The following is a 15,065-nucleotide window of genomic DNA, read 5'->3' as shown; positions in this document are numbered from 1 at the left end:
TCTATTGAGGCCAATGATTTGATATATTAAGTACAAACCTGCCCATCTACTTTTAAAAGCTGGGATTCAATTAGTCAGTAACTGGATGGACCAGTTTCAGGTATTAAATGTATCTGAGAGCGAGAACACTCTTACTTACAAATTCCATAATTCATTAAATCAGACAGGTCTAACCTAATTAGTCCGAATAAATGAAGTTTCATAAAACCCTTCAAAACAGGAGTCTATTTTCCTATGCACACATTATCTGGTCTATTAATTTGCCAAATGGCAGCTACAACCAGTACTCAGTGTTCCTGATGGCTGCAGAGTAAGACCAGCTGGGGGCCGCACCCCGCCGCCGTGGAGGTTGAGTCTTGCTCAAGAACCACAGTTCAGAGGCGCCCTCAGTGCTGCTGATGGAAAACCACGCTTGTCTCAGTTGCTCGGAACTGCTCAGGCTCAGGGGACCGACTCAGGTTTCTCCAGACCCCCGAGGGGCTGATTTAAAAGCCACGGCACCAACTTATTAATTTACAATGGGAGATGGGCCTGGCACAGGGATGGGGCAGGCTGCTCTCACCTAGGGGACAGCCCCATGGGAACAGGTCCATGCAGGGGACCATATTAAACATCAGAGGTTGTTGGGCTAGCAAAGACTTGAAGCAAAGGGAGCCAGATTTCCTCAAGAGAAACTTCCATGGAGCTTCCACGGAAGCCTCATTAGATACACTGCGCAACTGGACAGGATCAGCTTTCTAAAGAACAGACCTGACGTGGAGGAAGAGGCCGTGCGGGACGGACGCCGCCCAACGCGCACTGGACGTCCCCCTCCGCGACACAGCACAGCCCTCCCTCCGCCAGAGGGGCCCACTTTCACAGCGCGCACTTTCTTCTGGTACTTTCCGGTTACTCGTCTCCTAGGAGACGCACCTGGAAGGAAAACCTCGGTCATTATCTGTTGGTTGTTACCATTTTCACACCGACCTCATTCCAGAATTCCATGGGCACCTGAACTGGAGAAAGTGTGTAGAGTTGCAAAGCAGCACCATTAGTCTGAATTCCGGCAAAACCGTGACCGGGCCTGCTTCTGCCTGGCCAGGATGCAACGCGGCCAGCAAGATCCTACGTGGGCAGAGGCACAAAGGCTAAACCACACGTACACACAAAGCAGTGGAGCATCTGCACAGCAGCAAGAGTCTTCCATTATATTCTACATTATGTGATACGTGAATGCAGTTCAGTCCACTGCATGGGGGACATGCTTTTTATTATTATTATAGTGGTGGTAAAATACATGGAACATAAAATTTGCCATCTTAACCATTTTTAAGTGTATGGTTCGATAGTGTTAAGCACACTCACATTGTTCTGCAACCAATTCCCAGAACTCTTTCCATCTTGCAAAACGGAAACTCTGCCACCATTAAACAGTGCCCCTGGTCCTCTCTCCCCCAGCCCCTGGTAACCACCCTCCTTCCTTCTGTCTCTATGAATTTGTCTACTCTGGGTACCTCATATAATTAGAATCATGCACGATATGTGTTTTTGGTTATTTCACTTAGCAGAATGTTCTCAAGGTTTATCCATGTTGTAGCGGGTGTCATAATTTCCTTCCTTTTTAAGGCTGAATACTAGTCCCTTGTACATATAAACCATATTTTGTTTATCCATTCATCTGTCAATGACTGCTTGGGTTACTTCCACCTTTTGGCTATGTATCGTGAATAATGCTGCTGTGAACGTGGGTGTACAAAAGCTGTGCAACACCTTGCTTTCAGTTCTTTCGGGTATATACCCAGCAGTGGAATCACTGGATCATACAGTAATTCTATTTTTAATTTTTTTGAGGAACCACCATACTGTTTTCCATAGCAGCGACACCATTTTACATTTCTAATTTCTCCACATCCTTGCCAGCACATTTTCTATTTTTTGTTTTGTTTTGCTTTTTCATAGTGGCCATCCTAAGGGGTGTGAGGTGGATTCGGGGGGAAACTGTTAAATACATCTCAAAATACTCATGTACTAAAATTCTAATTTAGGGCTTTAGAATTCCTAGATTCCAAGGAGATGCGCTCATATATCCCATGTCATTTGCTGTGCATGATTCATGAGGCAGGTGGGGAGCATTAATTCCACCTAACAAGATGGAAGCTCAGAACAGCTAAGCAGCCTGTCCCAGGGGGCAGCAGGGCCAGGACCAGGCTCACATCCCCTGACCAGTGCTCTTCCATTATACTCTGTAGTGCAGCATTTTGAGGACTATGGAAATGCAAAGAAAGGGGGAGAGAATCTCTTGGATTGGGACAATGCTGTCAAGCAGAACACCACCTCAGCCCCCTTAGGAGCCAAACTTCCAGAAGGTGGAGTTCTGAACTGTGGGGCTGACCCATACCTACTATGAGTAGGTACTCCAAGGTACTGCCCAGCGTGTCCTTAAAGGACAGTCTTGTGAGGTCCATTATGGTCACCTTGACAAGCAGAGGGACTGGTCCAGAGGGCTGATTCATGCAGCTCATTTGTGGGGACCAGAGGAAGTACACGGATTAAAGAGTCAGAACCAGCTTTAGCCTGGTTGATGAGTCCCCAAATAACAACCCACAGATTTGTTTTCCTTTCCATGCCAAACAAAAGGGATGGAGCGGTACCTGTGGTTGGAGCCAAACTCTTGGCGGTTGCCTCAGACAATCCAAGGTATTCTCTAATGAGCTGACTCAGATTTTCGTAGGCAACATCCAGATCATCTACAGTAAAGAAGAGAATGTATGTTAAAGCAACAGAATTATATCAAAATAGAGCCAATCTGTGGTGATGATTTTTTAACTAGATCTAATTTTATGAATAACCGTGGTAGGCAGAATTCTAAGACCCAATGACACTTCACCCTTGTATAATCACCCACCCCACCCCCCCAACTTGAGTGTGGGCAGAACCTGTGAACATGATGAGCTACGACTCCTGTGATTACGTTAGGTTATATGGCAAAGGGATTTTCACGAATGTAATTAAGGTTACTTATCAACTGAGTTTGGGCTAATCAAAAAGGAGATTATCTAGGTGGGCCTACTCTAATCACATGATCCCCATAAAAGGAGGTTTTCTGGTTGCAGAAGAGGAAGGCAGAGACTCGAAGCATGAGTAGGATTTGATGGGCTATTGCTGGCCTGAAGATGGAGGGGGCCATGTGGGTAGGACCTGAGAGCAGCCTCTAAAAACTGAGGGTCACCCTTGGCAGATAGCCAGCCGGCAATCAGGGACCTCAGTCCTACAACCACAAGAAACTGCATTCAGTCAACAATAAGAAGGTACTTTAGAGCAGATTTTTCCCCAGTAACCTTACACTTCAAAAATAAAACTTTGTTGAAAGTTACTGACCTGCATTGACTACTGCATCAAAATATCCTGGATATTTCTGATTAATTTTAATATAAAGGTCTACTCTGGAGACAGCAAATTCGATCTCTATACGACTGAATAATCCTTTTCTCCTCAAGTAGCCCTCATATTTTTTCTTGTCCATGGGTACCACCAGGATGTACCGAGGCTCAAAATAGGAATGTTTTAAACTTCTGACACCCTATGCATTTAAAGAAAAGATAATCAGTTAGAAACAGAGACACAATTTAGAAATCATTTAGGAGATACGTGACAACATGGGTATAATAAGTAGTGTTGTACTGAGGAATTTATTTTACCTGTATAATTAGCTACTATTTTCCTACAAATATCCCAGGATTAGATTACTTCTCTCTGCTCATCAAATATCACGTTATCACTGGAAAAATAAGGATTTGTCCTACCTGGTTATCCTCTAACTAATCATTCTAATGCATATGACTCTTAAAAGAGAAAACTGCTAGAGACAAATAGGTATGCTCACTGCATCTTTATTACTGAAAAGTAATTTCAATTCTACATTTCAAAAGGCATCCTTGCAGCCCCAGGAGACAGAGATCTTACCATAGAGAAAGGCTCCTCTGTTACCCTTGTGTCATCAACTTGGGCCCTTCCTGTTCCTAAACCAGCAACCTGGTTGGCTGGTTCCTATCCTATCTCACAGCCTGTACCCAGAGCATGGGAAGGCCAAGCTCATGACACCCCGCTAACCAGGAGCCCACACGACCCGGGAAGCAGTGGCAGGTAGTGCTCGAGGACCTGGAGGGCTGGGTCAGGACTGCAGCTCTCCAGCTTCTGTGACTCTGTGCAAATCCCTCAAGCTCCCTGAGTAATCAGGGTCCTCACCCGTGAAATGGAGGAGCTACTCCAAATGGACTCTGAAGATTCTTCCATCTCAATCCTACCATCAATAATTTAACTCAATGTTCAAAATCTCTGTTTTTAAAAATTCAGGGGGAAGAAATACAGGCTCTTTTCAAAAACAATGTCTACAAGAGTCAATGACAAGGGCAGTTGGGAAAAATGGTTTAGCTGGGAAGCATCAGGAATAAAGCCTGGTTTATGGACTCAACCTCTTGGAAATGAGTAGGAGAAAGCTCTCAGGAAGGAAAAAAGTAAAACAGGAGCCAGAACTCAGAACCATTAAACTGGAATAAGTTAGACACAGGAGCTGGTGAGTTTCTGCACTCAAAGTTGCATTAATTTTTGCTTCTGCCTTGTCCAAGGAAGACATTTTAGGGAAAAGGTCTTTTTTTTTTGGCTAATTAGCATAGAAACAAAGTAAACCTTCTTAAGGATGTATAACCAATCAACTGCAGAATGATAAGAATTGCAGGATTTTGAAGTTAGGAAAATTAACGAACTGGATGAAACGTGACCAGTTTCACTGAAGCCAGGCAACACTTAGACCAATACAAAGGGCCAAAAAGGAATCACAGTCTCCTGCTCTTTGAAGTCAGACAGGAAAAATGTTTTAAGGGAGATTCAAGTCGATAGTAAAGGAATACCAAAAAACCAATCAACTGTCTCTGAAGATCTCAGATAGTTAATACAGCTACATATTTTTAAAACAAATGAGTAGGAAATTCCTGGTTTTACTCTGGAGTTGATTTTAGAGAGACTTCTGTATATTCTAATTACAGAAGGTCACTGGGGGAAGACGGGATACTGGGGAAGAGAGAAAGATCTCCTGAAATCTGCAAGTCTAAATTGCTCAAAGTATGAAAAGATAGTAACCAGTAAGCAGCTGGAATCAAATGGCAGCATGGCCCACGCGTCTTCCCTGGAGAAGGAAGGGACAAGGTCAGTGGCAGGGCCCTGCCACTGTCCTGTGTGGACAGGGAACCAGTTCCACACCCGGTAGGAAACATTTTATCTGATATCACTAATACAGACACCAGTGCTCTATAAAGAAAAACGGATAATTTAGTGAGGAAATAACTTAGAAAATAAATCTTGAGTGGCAGTTTTACTCCATAGCATTTGGGTGATGCCTAGTATTGTAATCTAACTCCTGTCACTTGAATTATTTATATCTTGCCTCCCCTAAGCTAATAACAAACTTAAAATCTCACACATTTGTACTCATTCCTCTTGGGCCTAGCAGTGTGCGGCCTACACATTGTAGATCCACACACCGTAGCCCCCTCCCCAATCCTAAATATATATATACACATTTACGCATTAAAAAGAAATCGATTGAATGGAAAGTACTTACTTCTATTTCCATATGAACACAGCTTGCTAAACCATCTCTTGCGATACCTTCTATGGTGTCCCTACTTAATCCATACTTGTGATTACCATAATTAAAGGTTAGAATGAATTTCCCCTGCAATGTAAGAAGTACAAAGATTTTGCTAAAACAGCTGCCATCATGGAATTTAATATAAATAAAATGATTTGATGTCTTACTTTTATATGATTCCATAAAACGTACAAATATTGGCAATTGTATAAGGATGACAATGGGTTTATGAAACTTAATACCAAACTGTGATAGAGAAATTCATTCAGAATTCCCAGCTGGCCAAAAAATATTAGGCTTTTGGAAATAACCAGCTGACCAAATGTTAGAGCAGAGTGAAGGCAATGAAGCTTATGATAAACAGATCATTTTGCTTACTTACCCACTTCCTGCCAAACCTGCACTATAAACCTTCATTACTGAGAAAGCAAAACTAATAGTTCACCCTTTGCCTCAGCCATTTCGGCTATGCCAGTACACCAGGTCTCCCCCAAAAGCTTCCATTCTCAAGTGCCTTGCATTCCCAGATAAGCCTGAGGGCCATGAATTACAGCGACATCCATAAACCTTTGCATCCTGAGATAAGCGATGAAAAACAGACCCATCCTGCTTTTCCTTATAAACATAGCTTTTTATTGAAACTGCCCCAAATGTATTATTCAGCATCAGTATTGTGTGCCCTCTGGTCATCTGAGGTACAAATACTGCCTTCTCTCTATATTCTGAAAGCCCAGTTCTTCCTGAAACTGTAGTCTCGTGCAAAAAAAAAATAAGTAGAAACACATCTTTCAAAATTGTTTGAACTGGATTTCCCTGGTGGCGCAGTGGTTAAGAATCCGCCTGCCAGTTCAGGGGACACGGGTTCGAGCCCTGATCTGGGAAGATCCCACATGCCGCGGAGCAACTAAGCCCGTGTGCCACAACTACTGAGCCTGCGCTCTAGAGCCCACAAGCCACAACTACTGAAGCCCGCGCGCCTAGAGCCCGTGCTCGGCAACGAGAAGCCACCGCAATGAGAAGCCCACGCACCACAACAAAGAGTAGACCCCAAGCGCCGCAACTAGAGAAAGCCCACGCGCAGCAACAAAGACCCAACGCAGCCAAAAATAAATAAATGTATTAAAAAAAAATTGTCTGACTTTTCCTTTGATGATATTATATTTATTAAACAACAAGATTTAATCTAAACTGGGACGCTGATGACAACAGAAGGAATAAAAATGTGGACATCCTTGGCCACCGTGACTCCTCAGAGAACATGATTTTGAAATAAATAATGAAGTGAAAACTCCCAAGGCCGAATCCCATCAATTGAAGCCCAGCAAACAGCAGCACCGTCATTAAAAACAGTAGCAGTTAGGGGTCTTTGATGCTGCCCTGTGCCTTCTGGCCCAGACGTTCTGGAGGTTTGTGGGGGGGGGGGGGGGCGGCTGCCTGGCGGGGGGTGTTAGAAGGCCAGGAGACATACGGTGCCCCTCAGGAGGGTGGATCTCTGGGGGATGTGTCTGTTGCGGGTGATGAGGAAAACCCCCATCCTCCATAATCAGAAGACATTTATGTCATATATGCTATAAGTTAAAGACCCAGCAATAAATATCTTTAATACTTTACTCCCTCAATGTCATACTGTGTTCTTTGGGACAAATACTGTGACTCCTTTCCTTTTACTATCTATATTATATCTACATAGATAGATACCTGAATCTCCCGTCAGGTACGACATACTTCATCTTGTTTACTGTGACTCACTCTGTTTTCATAATGTATATTTGAATCACTTTTCAGATATATACTATGAGTTTGTTTACTTGTGCGTACAAGGGCCTCCCTCTGTGGATCCCAAAAACATTTTCTGGAAGGATGTAGGGTTGGGAGAAATCTTGCACTGTACTTGTGTATATAAAACAGGCCTTGTTCAACTGATTTGTTAAGAATTGAGATGAGTGGTCCCCCAGCTTCTGGAGGGTGATACTCCTTTCACCGCTTCCTGCCTGTGGATTTCTTAATACAGAGCAATAATCATATCTCAGAGACCTCCAGATCTGTGATCTTATTTCCACAAGAGTAGAAGAGTCTCTGCAGGTAAGTGACTGTGTATATGGCCTTAAGAAGGGTTCATGTGTCTGTGGGCACATGGGGGGATGATCTTTGTTTCGGGGGGTGGGGTGGTATGGAGCGTATATGGAAGCATGTGCTAGTCTATGTGTACCTGTCAGAGTGGGAAGGTGTGTCTGTCCACAGCAGGCATGCAAGGGTGGGGTGTGCCCGGGCTGTCTGTCAAGGGCTACTGCGATTGGGAGGGGGCAGGCTGGCTAGGGGAGTGTGCGTGGAGAGGGGTTCCGTGGACAGAGGCTGAGTGTGTGGGCGTGGTTGGCTCAGCTGACAATGTGTCACGAGTTTCTAATCTCTAGGTTTGTCTCTCTTCGTGAAGCAGCCTCAAGCTCACTTGAAAGAAAAGAAGATCTGAAGCAAAATTCAAGTTGAATATGTGAGCAGAAAAGGAAAAATGAGTACTTCTCAAACACACAAGCACTCCCATAGAGGGAGTAAAGCTAGAAGACTAAGTATAGTACAAAAGTACAGTGATTTCTCAGACTAGGAACTGAACCAGACTTACTTGATTACAGATATGATAAGGTATGAAACATCAGAGGAGCACATGGGGCACTGAGAACAGTGGAACTGAATCAAGAAAAAATGCCCCAGACTCTAACAAGAGAAATTAACATCAATTTTGGGAACTAGTTGTCTTTCAACCCAAAGAGTCCTAACAGAATGCTTCTTACTAATATCAAGATAACTCCTCAGGTTTCTCTTAACGGCTTTTAGAAATATAAAGTCTCAGAGTACCCTTGGTACATAAAACCGAACTTCTAAAACATAGCCCTAGGAGAGAAACTCATAAAGAATTTCCAAGATGTTCTTTTGACAAGATTAAAGGGAAAATGGCCCAGGGATTATAGGGTTTTTTCACTTGGATTTCTCTGTGAATGCAAGAGAAAATACGCACCATGTGTAAAGCTGGTCATTCAAAATTAAACTCGTGGCAACTGCAGAGCCTATGCTTAAATGCTCCACAATTCTGAGCATTGAGGTATAAGCCAGGTCCATTATTTGGGGATGGGGCAGAAAAAGGACGGAGGATGGAGAAGGGGGGAGAGGGGAGGAGGGATGTAGCTGTAAGAGTATCACTGGTTGGATGGTAATCTTTCAAAAGCAGAAGCATAGACTAGTCCTTAATCCCGTCCTTCAGGAAGCTTCAGGGAAAAAAAAAAGAGTGGTGTAGGATTCATCTGGTGATAGAAAAAATGATAATATAAACAAAAATAAGGCCCACGGTGAAGAGAAAATAAAAGGCTTACAGACTCATCGGTAGTGATGAAGATATGAGACGTTCTTTCTGTTTAACTGAAGTCACGGGTGAATAAGGTTGCCCAGAGCTCCAATGAAATGGACTAGGGCAGGGTAGCTATCCTCACCTAGGAAAGACACAGACCTCAAAGAAATGAGGAAACTTCTCCTGTCTACTGTCGAGAGCTTCCAGATGCATTAATGACCTCCAGGACTTTGGACTTCTCACACAGGGATGTTATGGTGGAAGGTCAAGTCTGTGTATGTGTCCAGGGAAGACCAACTGGCTGGGACACACCAGTGTGAAATGGTGTTTAGGGTCACAACAATTAGAAAGCACCAGTGATACCAAACAGAGGGAGTGGTCTCTGGACAGAACACGCCAACCTCCCGTAAGTGCTCAATTCACAAGCTGGCTGCATCACATCAAGTCTTTGGGAATTGTTTATCTTGAGTAAAATCTGATCAGTAGAGCAGCACCTGATAAACACAGATCTCAAGATCTTTTCGCGATGCTCTTTCTTCCATTTTCTTAAAACGTCTATTTATTCAGTGTCATTGGAAATTTACAATATTTTCTCCAAGATCATAAAATAAAGCAGCATGTGAACAATGATGTATCAAATGGTTTAAGAAAAAAAACAACTCAATAAGAACACATCTCTCAGGAAAAACACAAATATAATTCTCTTTCTTATCACTGTTTCCTAATATTTCTACCAGAGAACATATATTTCTTGTGCATTAAATATAAAGAGCAGTCTTACCATGTTTAGCATTTCATCAAAAACTTCTTGACAGATAAAATGATAATCAACCCGATCCCCTTCTCCAAAGTAAGGCAGTCTTGTGGTGTGACAGGCCCTGAAAACAGAATGTAGATAACTTCGTCTCTTTCTATTAATTTGAAATTCAAAATGGAAAAGGTTTTGGTGTAAAGTATGTTTTTAAAAATTAAAATTGATCCACAAAACATAAAGTAACATTATTCTGAAAACCCTGAGCTCTGGCAGTGCTAGACTACATTCACTTGCTATACATCATAGGGATTATAAAAACTTCTGGATTATCGACACCAAATTTTCACTCATTGTTCTTTATCACCTTCTGAATCACCACCTCTGACATCACATCATAATACTTTAAGAAGTATAACAGTATTTATTACCCATATACTTTCCACCCAAGTGCTTTCATGCTCTCTCTGATCTATGGGCTTTTTCTGTAACGCTTCCCTCCCCATTCCTCCGCCAGGTTAGCCCACTTGTCTTCAGGACTCAATTTAAGGTTCACCCCCAAAAGGCCTTTCCTGACCCCCTGTGGCTGGGTTCTGCGCCTCTTCTTTATCCACCCGGAGCCTCAGTGCCTGCCACCAACTCCTCCCAGCCCCGTATTCAGGACCCCATCTCCTCCGCTGCTTGAGGGCAGAGAGCAGCTCATTCCTCATTCCTGCCACACTTATCAGTACTGTGTACGAACCCCCCACGGGAAGCCATGATTCCAACGCTGAATGGCAGTCTCAGCTCAACCAGAGAGGCCTTTTCGGCCCGTTACCTGAAATAGCATCCCCACCCCAGCCCACCACGCCCCCAATTACTCTCCATCACCCAAATTGCCTTCTCTTATCTGTTTTTTCCTATCTTCTCCAGCAGGACATACAAATCATGAGGAGAGGACTTCATCTTGTTCATCTTATCTGCCACTGCATTCCCAATGCCTGGCCCACAGTAGGCATTTACTAAATATTTGTGACATGAATGAATTAATTGAACATGTGAAGTGGATGGCAGCTGTGATGAGCTCCATTTTAAGACGACTATGAAAATGACCTGTCCGAGGCCACAGAGCAGGCCAGTATCGGTCCCAGAACTAGACTGTGGCGCTCCCATCTAGCCAAGGACTCTTGATTTCAGACCATGCTGACTTCCCAATGTTAAGTTCTGGGAACGCAAACTGATTTTTAGATTATCCTATGGTTTTAAAACAGGAGATGCAAGTAGCTAGACACTTGACATGCTATTTCATTGACTCCTCACAAAAAGACATGAGGTAGGTGCTACTGTTTTTATTTTACAGATGATGAAACTGAGGCACAGCAGTAAAGTAACGTGACTAAGTAACAACCACAGGATGACACCAAAGTCAAGTCCTTTTAGTATCACACTAAGAGGGTAAACTCACAACCTCAAATCTTCTCCACTTCAAAGTCAAAGACAGACAAACTTTTCTAATTCATACCGCTGTTCCCCTTCCTTATAATCAAGAATTAGCTATACTATAAATTTAAAGGTCTTAACATTACATTTAAATTGTATACACAGGAAAGAGCACATTTTAAGAGAAGGCTGTCAAAACACCATGACGTTTGTTGTGCTGTTTGCATGCACTGGAATTTCTTTATACCCCTTGGCAGGGACCTGAGACCTTCTGTCTACTGGTGTCCTTGACAGTCAGGAGAGATAATTCGCTGACTTGGCATCCTGTACCACACACCCTTGGCATAGCCTATACACACTGCACTGAATTTGCATTTTCCAACAAAGGAATTGAGTAGCAGGGATTTTTTCAGAATTTCTAAAAGGAAGACAAAGCAAAGAAGCAATCTGAAGCTCCTAGGCAGGTAAATAAAGAGACGGCTTCGCTGACATGGAGAAAGCTATAACAGAACCAGCATCCACTATGGAACTTTCTATTAAGAAGGACCTAAGATGACCTGCGGTTTTTTGAATCAGTCATCCAATTTTCACATATAGAAATGTTCGCTGTGTAGTATGCTGCCCAAATATGAATGTCTTAAAAAGGAAGTACTTCATAATGAAAGCAATGTTTCATTAAACTCAGAAAAACATGACGCCAGATTTTAGACGAAGAAATTTGCTTGGACCATCACCTTCAACATCTTTCCTCTCTCCTGTCGAAATATAATTTCAATTGTAATTTACATTTCCGTGAGTTTATTATTTACTAGTTAAATCATGGTAAATTAATTAAATCATGGTTTGTAATGGGAGCCATACTCCCTGTTAGTTTCATTTAACAGACAAAAGAGCTGTGTTAGCGATTAACCCCAGAATACAACACTGGCACTAAAAGTCTAAGGGTGAGTCAGGCGTTCTTAAAGGCCAATTCACTGGCCAGCTGTCATTGAGGATCCTAACAAACCAAGTCCATGGAGAGGAGGAGATGATCAGGAGGGAAAGGAATCTGGAAGGCCAGGCCAAATAATGAAATATTACTAAATCCAGGAAAACGTAAGAGGAAGAAGAAACAATGTCTAAGAAGAGCTAGCAGGCAGCTGAGGAAGTAGAAATTTTTTCAGTGTGATTCAGAAGCATGCAGATTTAGAACCTCAACTCTGGACCAGATTGCTTCAAGAAATAATGAACTTGTTACTGCAGATATTTAGGCAGAGGCTTGGCTGTGAGCGCATCCAAATTCAAGCACATTTATAGCATGCCATATTGTTAGTAAGGGAACTCTTTCACTGGGTGTCCATAAAAGCCCAGGTATTCCTAGGGCATTTGGTAGGCAAATTAAATTGGTCCCAATGCCCAATGCAAATATATGTCAATAAACTGCTGGACACAATTTAAGAGATCACAAACAGAGAAGATTCCAGCACATACTGTGTCTGAGTATCAAATTCCAGGAAGCCACTACTCTGTCCACTTTCCAGTAACTGCATACCACTTTCTAATCCATGCCATTATCACCTGTCACTATATCTTAACCAGTCTCCTCATCTCCAGCCTTCCCTCCCCAAGCCCCTTCCCAAACTGCCCACAGGGGACACTTTCTAAAATGCAGCTGTGATCATGACACTCCCCTGCTTAGAGACCCCTTATGATCAGACCCCTGTCTATTTCTCTGGTCTTCTGCCATCTTCCTCCATGCTTCAAGCTTAGCCACACTACAGTGTACTTTCAGTTAAACAAATGTGCCAGGCTTCCCTGGTGGCGCAGTGGTTAAGAATCCGTCTGCCAATGCAGGGGACACGGGTTTGAGCCCTGGTCCGGGAAGATCCCACATGCCTCGGAGCAACTAAGCCCATGCGCCACAACTACTTAGCCTGTGTGCCACAACTACTGAAGCCGGCGTGCCTAGAGCCCATGCTCCGCAACAAGAGAAGCCACCACAATGAGAAGCCCGTGCACCGCAACGAAAGAGTAGCCCCTGCTTGCCGCAACTAGAGAAAGCCTGTGTGCAGCAACAAAAACTCAATGCAGCCAAAAAAATCAAATGTGCCTGTTGTTCTTTCTGCCTGGATCTCAGGCACCCGTCCCACCCTGTCTCAAATCTCACATCCCACTTATCTTTTATTTCTCCTGTCACAGAGGCTCTTTACTTCCCTCATCATAGCACCCATCAAACTGTCTTGTTAGCATTTACTTATCTAATCTCACAGTAGAGTGTAAGCTGCCAGGAGGGCAAGACCCATGTCTGCTTGTTTTACAGTTTCATCACTGGTACAATGCACATGGATGGTGCTCAAGAAACACTGACTGAAGGAATAAATAAACCATTCTACTAGTCTGTCACACCTGTATAAAGAGACATTAGATTAGATGGCACTTGGGGAGCTATAGCTCATAACATCTCATTTAGCTAAATAGCTGCAGACGTTTACTTTACCGTATTATAGTGCTAAAAATAAAATATAGTTAGTAGTCAACATCATGAAAAAGGTTACACAAATAGAGATTGCTATAAAATAGAGATCTAACGAAGAAGTATACAGTTTTGCTTTCATGACTATTCAGATCACTTTCAAGGCCTTAAATCTGGAAGATGAGCAGGCGTGCTGGTATTGTTTTCCGTTTCTCTCATTACCCAGCACTTTTCTAGGAAGCCACTGATTTGTATGGTACTATTAAGATGGGAAATAAATGGAGAGACTCTGAAGGCAGTAAATGCCTATCTCTAGGTCACTTATAACTAATACAAGTAAAGAAAGAACATCCAACCTATTTCTAAAACCAAGAACAAACAGCAAAATCAGATCCTTGGACAAGAGCACAATCTCTCAGCCACTCCAATATTTGTTATACCACCGAGCCATGTTTTTAATATTTATACATCGGGATATGCAACTTAGCATGTGAAAATTTCACTGAATGTCTTGGTCTTGGGTGAATGCAATGTAAAAAGGAAGACAAAATGCTGGGAGAAAATGAGATAAACAGGAGGGAAAGAAAAGATTCAAGCAAATGGCAGAGAAATGACACTGTATTCAGGCCTTTTTTTTTCCATTTAATTAAAAATCAATAAAATTTATGTTGGATAAAGAATAAAATAAAAGAAAATTTAAACAAGAGCAATCACCAGTCCCTCCCATCAGGAAACTTGCACAAGCCTCTTAGATAGCCTCATCCACCAGAGGGCAGACAGCAGAAGCAAGAAGAATTACAATCCTGCAGCCTGTGGAACAAAAACCACATTCATAGAAAGATAGACAAGATGAAAAGGCAGAGGACTATGTACCAGATGAAGGAACAAGATAAAACCCCAGAAAAACAACTAAATGAAGTGGAGGTAGGCAACCTTCCAGAAAAAGAATTCAGAATAATGATAGTGAAGATGATCCAGGACCTCGGAAAAACAATGGAGGCAAAGATCGAGAAGATGCAAGAAATGTTGAACAAAGACCTAGAAGAATTAAAGAACAAACAAACAGAGAGGAACAACACAATACTTGAAATGAAAAATACACTAGAAGGAATCAATAGCAGAAAAAATGAGGCAGAAGAACAGATAAGTAACCTGGAAGACAGAATGGTGGAATTCACTGCCACGGAACAGAATAAAGAAAAAAGAATGAAAAGAAATGAAGACAGCCTAAGAGACCTCTGGGACAACACTAAATGCAACAACATTCACATTATAGGGGTCCCAGAAGGAGAAGAGAGAGAGAAAGGAAGAGAGAAAATATTTGAAGAGGTTATAGTTGAAAACTTCCCTAACATGGGAAAGGAAATAGCCACCCAAGTCCAGGAAGCGCAGAGAGTCCCATACAGGATAAACCCAAGGAGAAACACGCTGAGACACATGGTAATCAAACTGGCAAAATTTAAAGACAAAGAAAAATTAT

General features: G+C 42.6%; 1 protein-coding gene across 2 annotated transcripts in view; it reads right to left on the bottom strand.

The window, feature by feature from the left end:
* Window positions 1-15,065, bottom strand: part of LRGUK (leucine rich repeats and guanylate kinase domain containing) — a 116,556-nt gene that overhangs the window by 38,341 nt on the left and 63,150 nt on the right. For both annotated transcript variants that reach the window (XM_068550106.1, XM_068550107.1), the window contains exons 12-15: window positions 9,745-9,841; window positions 5,597-5,710; window positions 3,358-3,559; window positions 2,631-2,726 (exon numbers count right to left, since the gene is read on the bottom strand). In XM_068550106.1, coding sequence (XP_068406207.1) covers window positions 2,631-2,726; window positions 3,358-3,559; window positions 5,597-5,710; window positions 9,745-9,841 — 509 coding nt within the window. The remainder of the gene's footprint in view (window positions 1-2,630; window positions 2,727-3,357; window positions 3,560-5,596; window positions 5,711-9,744; window positions 9,842-15,065) is intronic.

The sequence above is a fragment of the Eschrichtius robustus genome, chromosome 8 (assembly GCF_028021215.1).
Source record: "Eschrichtius robustus isolate mEscRob2 chromosome 8, mEscRob2.pri, whole genome shotgun sequence".
NCBI classification, from domain to species: domain Eukaryota; kingdom Metazoa; phylum Chordata; class Mammalia; order Artiodactyla; family Eschrichtiidae; genus Eschrichtius; species Eschrichtius robustus.
Note: the sequence above shows the minus strand (reverse complement) of the source record. Positions and strands in the feature narration are given on the sequence as shown.